Genomic DNA, 8,057 nt, shown 5'->3' with positions numbered 1-8,057 from the left:
GTCTCCCCATTTAAGGATAAAAATTATACATGTTCCTGAGTATTGCACAGAGGTATATATTATCCAGTAAGCTATATGACACCTCTGACAATCTGCCTTTTAATATCTGTTTGCTTTATATTCTCTCTTATTTTAAAGGGCAATTTAATGATACTCTGAAAATGCTACTATATTCCCCATCCGCTGAATTAAACTAACAGCAGGTGGGAAGTAAAGATATTGTGACAACTATTTTTACATCTCAAAATTATGTAGCCATTTATATTCCAAAAGGTCTCAAATACTGACACGATAATTTGTAGTATCTTTGAACGCCTCTTTGTATGAGTTAGTCAGTCCCTGAAGCTCACGGTCAAAGGCAAAGCTGCGAAAACTTTCTCATCTCAAAGCTCTACGACTGCATGTGATGATTTAAGCAGCAGAGTTCCCATCAGGTCTCTGGAAATGATTACAGGGTTTTTCATGTTGTCACCATGGAGGACAGTGAAAGTGTTAAATCAGTGGGATTTGAAAGATCACATTCTTACCATTCACAGAAAATGGAACCGCAATGTCTTCCCTCTGCAGCTGACATATTTTAATGCTTCCCACACCCTTGCATCAGCTAGGCTTTTGCAAGCTAAAAAAAAAAGATAGGTTTGCACAAACCTACCTGATGCAGTCAAACAAGGTCTACCTGAAGCACAGTTTAGAAAACAGTTCTTCTGTTCATATATGTCTGAAAAGAAATACAGCTTTTTTGTATTTGGCAGTAATTTTGTCCTGTTTCTGGTGTGGGGTTTCTTTGCTTTTAATTTATTTATTTAAGTGACTGCTCCTCAGCTTCACTTATTTTAGCAGTGTGGGACCAAATTTCTCTGCTACCACACTACTGCTATCAGCTGAGTTACTGTTACTGAATTAAATCTAGCTTGCTGTTTGAAAGAGCAAAACCTGGTGAAATAATCTGTATATTATTATTATTATTATTATCATTGTCAGCATCTTGACAGTGTTTGTGATCATGGCAAACTACGCTAGAAGGTCTGTACAAACAGAGAAAAAGATGGCTCCTGCCCTAAAGAACCCACAGTTTAAGAGAGTCTCAAGCTGCAGCCCTTCTGGCTCATTGTCTGTTTCTAGGGTTATGCCTTCTGCCTCTTGCAGAATCCTCCCACATACCTAAAACCTCCCTTACCATTGTAGGGGTTGAATATGTTGTGAGAAGAGGCAAACAAGTTTCCTGTGTGCACACTTGAAGTTGCTGTTTCTCTGATGACCTTCTTTCATGCTCTTTCATCTCTAAATTTAGCTAACTGCTAAAGCTGGAGCATAGCAGATTCAGTGACACAGGAAACATCAATGCAGAGACTGTATATAATCACTCTCAAAAGAACAGCACAGATTGTGAGACACTCTAATTACTATTCCGTAGTCAAATGAAGTTTATTTTATGAAATTGCACCTTTTCAAGTCTAATAAAACATTAGAATCATTCATTCAAGACCAACACATGCAGCACAAAATCAGAAGTACTATTTAAGGGCTGACACCCAGAACTTGGAAATCTGTTCATGTTAGGATTGCTGTGTCTGTATTTGAACAGATGACATTGTAACTACCAGGCACAAGTACACCTTAAATCTGAAATGTAATCTTTTAAACAGTTGCCTCAGTGCCACCTAATGAGAATATACTGGAGAATCATGGGAAACAGTTAAGAAGGTGGAATAAAGTACTGAGATTCAGATAAGTACTGTACAGAAACAGGCACTGTGACTGAGACACAACAATGAAACTATACTGAGTTTTATGAAATTGCAGAAAAGTTACACCATGTTAAATTCTGGTTCGTTATTTTCAGATACAAGAAATACTGTAAAATAGGAAATATTCTATACTGTTTAGTTGAGATAAATGACAAGTAGTTTTATTCCCTGGATCACATATATAAAATCAGACTAAACTATTAATAAACTTTGTGCTTATATCGATAGTTCTGAAGTTTTTAATCACCCCAGCTCTCGGAAATCATATTTCTAGTATTCTAGCCAAAAAGCTTTCCCTCTTTTTTTGAGAAAACAGCACAAGCACAGCCCAGAAACTTTGTTAATTCTTTCTTTAATAAAGTGGGCTAGATGTTCTTCCAGAGTAAAGATGCAAAGCTCCACCGCTAAATCAATACCCAATCAAAATATGATACTGCCTTTCTGTAGTACATACAACTGACATGACAAGCACGGGACTTTAAAGTAATTAATTACAGATGTGAGATACAGTACAACAGTCTCAGATACATATCTTCATGCCTTATTAGTTTTCATTGGTAATTTGCAATGCATATAATTTTTCTATCGCATTATTGTTATCCATGAGCATTACGAACAGGTCATTTTGGGAGAAAAACAATAATCTCATGTTTTAAATGACAATTTCTCTCTCAGTATATTCTTAACGTAACAGAAGACAGGACAATGATTTGACATTTTATCTAACTTAGAAGTTTCTAACTTGATGAATATACTAAAATTCTAACTATCTCTGCACCATGATCAAGTATCAGAGACAACATATTTGAGATATGGTAGGACATGGTACAGCCAAAGCACATTCATTTACTGGAATCTGCTCTGTTCTTATTTGTATAATCATCTCTCTGCGTTTGAAGATTTTTATCATGTCCCACGGCATGATACGCATTCAGCTTATCAGTATTCACTGATCAGAGAAAACTTCTTGGAAACTCCCAAAATCTTTATAGACTTTTACTGCTGTTTTAAAATATGCAATATTTAAGAGACAACTAACTTACAAAAATAAAAAACCTGTACAAATCACACTCTTCCGTTGGCAATGAGACTGTTCAAGAAAACAGCAAATGTGATCCCTGAAACAACCAACTAGAATAGAAAATAAAAGACTGATACTTAAAAAAATAAAAAAGAAGTAAAAACATTTTCTCCTGCCGAAGTACTGGAATCTTTGAAGGTTTATGTATCACTGAATATAGAACTTTTCTCTCTGTCCCCAGAATATTTTTTCCTCTTTCCACAGGCACCTTTTGAACAGATTCTCCTTTTTTTGGTGGTGTGGCACAAGCCTTGCGTAATGGGTTAAGGCTAGAAAAGCTTGAAAGACCTAAATAAATCAACAGCCACCTAATCCCCTGGCATTCATGCAAACTCAGGGAAATAAAATAAACTTGAAAACAGGCATGCATGCTGAAGTCCACAGTGATTTTCTATGAAGCTTAAAATGAAACCAAAATAAACACCTTTCGTAAATGTTACGTGTTTAAGATCTTTCATCTAAATAGTCATCTGACTGTTCGCATCACTCTGTTGCAGAGAGGTACGATGCTATGCCTGCTCATGACATTCTAGTATTTTAACATTTTACAAGGCACAAATCATCTCCAAAGAACTACATGACGGCTTCTGAACACGTAAGGATATGGCAACTACCGTGTAATTACTTGACAATTAACTCTTCCATTCAACCCCTGGCACTGACCTTGTAAAATCCAAGACCAGCAAATTACACATCACCTCATCTTTGGAATATGGTACTTCACTCCACCTACAATTACAGACTAAGCAGCAAATAACTACCATTTCTTACCTTTGAACAAACACAAGCTTTGTCATGCAATTATGAAGTTGTTGCATAGTATAATGTATATGCATCTTCAAAGCAAATAATACTTTCTTTTGCTGCTGTTATAGAGTGACATATTAGCATTCCTTCCTCAAGCTAGCTCTATGTGGACCCTACAAGAGGAGATGTTCACTCACCACCGTTTTCATTTTCTGAATTCCAACAGAGGTTAAAGGGATCAGAGAGCACAAAAAACTCCCTTATCTACTTGAAAAAGCTTTTATGAAATGCACTATCTACTTGATGGGAAAGAAATACACTTTTCCATAAAAGAACAAGTTACAGAGTTTATTAGAAACTTTCTCTTGGTTAATGCTGCTGCACCATTATGCTTTCTTGACTAGAAATATGGAAATTGTATAGGTATATATGTAAACAGAGTCTATAGAAGATAGAACATAATAGCAATGAGACATAAAGTGCTTTTAATTATGAACATTTCATTTCACTTTGCAACCTTCCCTGGTAAGTTATTATACTCAAGCTACTTTTAGTTCAATTGGCTCAGGTCTATACTATGAAATACTGTTATTTCCCTTGCACCTACTGTTTTAACTGTGGTAGTCTCAGTAAAATAAAAAATAATTCATGCCAGGGGAAGTAAAAGTAGACAAATATAAAGAGGGAAAGAGCAGAACTGGTAACTCTCAAGGGGAAAAAAAAGTAGACAAAGGGAAATAAGGCTCTGTTGTATAGCTTCTCATTCTCAAGGAGTTTGTCACATAGCCTCCTGTAAGCGCTGAGGAACAACTACACAAACCTCTGCCTTGAACGCACCTCAGGCTATGCTGGATGAAAATGAAGAAACTAGGATTCCTTAAGGACGATCCTTTTAATCTTTCTGATACTCATTCCCTACTTCTCTAATCACAGTCTCATAAGAAGCAGTACCTTTTCCTACTCAGAATACCCAGTCAAGCATATTTTGTAAAAGGATGACAATAAATCTATCTTGTCTTTGCTGCTTCAGGTCTGATGCCAAGTATCTACACATTTCCATTATGGTACCTAGCACATACTATTCTATGTTTTGGGAAAGCAACAGTTCTAATGCAAAAAAGCTCCTAAGTAATGTAACAGCATAACTAAGAATAACAGTATATTAGAACTGGGTTTTACTGAGTCTTTATTTAAGGCAGTTATTAAAAGGTGTATATTATTTTTGAAACGGTCAAATTTGTGTTGCCTTTTTTTTTTTTTTTTTTTAAATTTTAATTTAGGCTTTTGGCAGGTGAAATGGGTTACCTCTAGCTATTTTCTGCCCTTCTAATCCAAAGAAGTATCCAGCCCGTGGAATCATAGGAATTTTGAACTGAGTTGTAATGACTGACTTCCCAAACTCTCCCAACCTGTTTCTTTAGATGTCCAGTGGACTGACAATAGCAAAGTCAGAATCTTTGCTGTTGTTACTACTGTCGTCATCAGGGCTGGAGCTCAGGTTGCTGGAGGAGGCTGAAATGGAACCCATCAGTGGGTCAGAGAATATCAAAGAAGAACGAGACGGAGCTTCTGGCTTCACCACTGACTCCTTGTGCGCCTGAAGGGACTGCACCGGCTCAGGAACAGCGCTTCTACTTCCTTCCTCTTCTTTGGAAACCATAATATAGTCATCAGCACTCTTGCTCTCACTAGTGCTCGAGTCAGTCGTAGTCTGTGAGATAACAGCACAGAAAGGACCAAATAATGAGTTTTATGAATAGTTATTATCCAAAAGTAGCAATGTCCAAATAAAGTAAAAAATAAAGTGGATATTAACTTCAGATGGCATAATTTATTTGTTATTAACAAAAGCATAAAATGGAACACTCTAAAAATACTGTATTGGGTGTAGCAGGCTTACATGTCTCATCATCACAGTGCACCCATGTAGTGATCACAGCAGCTAAGTATCAAACACATACATTACAGTTGTGAAGATTTTCAGTAATTATATTGGTTTTCTGTAGTAATTAGAAGTAGTTTTGAGTAGAAGTAGTTTTGAGGAATTTTTTGCTGGTTTGCGTGAACAATGGCATTTTGGACCTTGTCAGGGGAATGGTTTGATATCAAATTTCCTATTAAAACCTGGACCTGTGGAATCTGAGCCACACATAGACCGGTTTAGTGTGCACCACTTTGTGTTCAAAAGATCAGGGCTCCCAGGGCTTCTAGGGTTAGTGTCACTGAGTATTTCCTAACTCTTTCAGAAAATGAGGGTCTGGAAATCCCGATTCTGTTAGACCTTGGGAAATGTATGTCCCTGAGCATTCAGGTAGTGGACCAAGACCACGCATCAGTGTATCAGAAAACTCTATGAAGTTGCAATCTTATATTCCATTATACTAGCCACATTCAGGAGAAACCCAGCTTTTCCTGTCAGAGCTACATGTAATTAGAAAGGAAGACTGCTGCATACAGTAAAATGGGATTTCTCATTTGTTGAAAACTGGCAGTCTTTTAGTTTCCTTGTAACCCAAATGGACAGGGCTTTATTTTCTTCTGCAAGAGAGGCATTCAACTCCTGTCTAGCGCTATGTTTCCCTAACAGGAGCATGACTGTTTTCTTGGTTGCTTCCACACAATTTTTTTTTTCAGAGTAATAATGCAACCTGCCAGGCAGCCTGTAGGTACAAGCATCCTGAAGTGGTGTGATACTGAAACCAATACATTTGATGACATGAATGCAAGACTGAGAGAAAGGAGAAGTAGAGGGGCAGCTGGGCAAGTGTGTACGTCCACATGTGTAGCAATACAAGCCCTTCAGCTGTGACTCTTTCACCAAACAAAAAAATTTAAATTCACTTTGGTGTAAAAGAAAGATTGTGGGTATTATAGAAAAAAGAAAGCAGTTACAGAAGAGAACAACAGGAATAATATGAATGAGATACACTTCGGTCTTCAACATGATAAATAAAATTGGAGTATGGAGATCACCACAAGCATCAGCAAGTGACCACTGGAGTTATGGTATTTGTGCCCTCCAGCAAAACTTATTTTGCCAAATTTATTATTATTACAGTTGAAAATTATTTTCTTGCTTTAATTACTGATTATAGATCAGAATTTCTTGAAAGGGGCCTGTAGAGTAGCTCAGGGAACAGAACCCACTTGAGATTAAGAATGACTGTACAATGAAATGAGGGAGCTAGAAGTCTTTAGTTGTCATTTGCATAGCAGTTACAAATTGTTAAAAGTCACAAAGCTGAATAGGAAAATGTATTCAAATACAGAACTGTGACCACAATTTATATGAATAAGGGTTCAAATATCTCCCTTTCTAGCAAATTTTGAAAATATTCTGTTTTAATAATTTATAATTTTTGTGTGTTATCTGCAAGTATATAGGTATAATAATATACTATACATAATAATTAATATTATTATACTATAATAATACATAGTATTCTGTTTTGTAATCAACTCATTTTAATACTTTGCAATTCAAATGGAAATATCTTAAGTCCAAGATATTTGTTTTAATTTTACAGGTCCCAGTGGAAGACAGTCATCACACTGATAGAAATTTAAATCTATTATTTTTTGATACAAATTTATTTTCCTGAGATGACTTAATAAAATTCATACAAAACCCAGCAGATTGCTTTTAGAAATATCAACAACTAGCTGAGTGCTATCAAAATTGATCTCAGAACTTCCTGATCCAGGCAGAACCAGAGTAGTTCACATATCAAAAACTTCAAGTAGTTTCCATGAAGTTAAAAACAAATAGATCTATCCTACAAAGGGAGATACTTCACTATTTAAACACTTCTGAGCTGAGACATCATTTGTTGTTAATTAGCCATGTGCTTTCATCTTGTCTGCTTGAAATGCTGTCTTCATGAGCTGTCAGTCAGTCAGCTGTCATCTCCAGGGGGTGAGGACACAGGCAGCACACAACCGTGGCTCTGCTCCATCAAAATAGAATCATAGAATAGTTTGGGTTGGAAGGACCTTTAAAGGTCACATAGTCCATTTCCCACAGCAAGGCACAGGGACATCTTCAACTAGATCAGGTTGCTCAGAACCCCATACAACCTGACCTTCAGTGTTTCCAGGGATGGGGTACCCACCACCTCTTGGGGAAACCCGTTCCAGTGTCTCACCATGCTCTCAGGGAAGGCAGTACAGTCTCATTTTGCCAAATTATACACTTTATTATTCCAAGCTATCAAGAACACTCTATTTAAGTCCTCACACCCAAGATGGCTCCTCCTTGTGTAGGGTAACAACAGTTCTGACCTAGTGACAGACTTGCTCATCAAGACCAGTATTTTCCTCGCTGGCACCCCCAAAGATAACAGGGTGTCTTGCCTTTGGCAATGACACTCAGCAAGGGCCCTCCATCATAAACACTTCGTACTGCTGTTGCAATTTCCTGAATTCTGCTTTCAAAAATGCACTCTTGTGCAGTTAAAAAATCATCCTCTCCTTTAATAAAG

At 37.0% G+C, this 8,057-nt stretch overlaps 1 protein-coding gene across 3 annotated transcripts in view; it reads right to left on the bottom strand.

The window, feature by feature from the left end:
* Positions 1 to 2,084: 2,084 nt before the first annotated feature.
* TBC1D5 (TBC1 domain family member 5) overlaps positions 2,085 to 8,057 on the bottom strand; it is a 287,567-nt gene continuing 281,594 nt past the window's right edge. For all 3 annotated transcript variants that reach the window (XM_027881829.1, XM_027881828.1, XM_027881830.1), the window contains one exon: positions 2,085 to 5,287. In XM_027881829.1, coding sequence (XP_027737630.1) covers positions 4,994 to 5,287 — 294 coding nt within the window. In that variant the 3' untranslated portion in view covers positions 2,085 to 4,993. The remainder of the gene's footprint in view (positions 5,288 to 8,057) is intronic.

This window comes from Empidonax traillii, unplaced genomic scaffold (genome assembly GCF_003031625.1).
Source record: "Empidonax traillii isolate 1590-97213 ecotype Southwest subspecies unplaced genomic scaffold, ASM303162v1 scaffold96:size1206935, whole genome shotgun sequence".
Lineage (NCBI taxonomy): Eukaryota > Metazoa > Chordata > Aves > Passeriformes > Tyrannidae > Empidonax > Empidonax traillii.
Note: the sequence above shows the minus strand (reverse complement) of the source record. Positions and strands in the feature narration are given on the sequence as shown.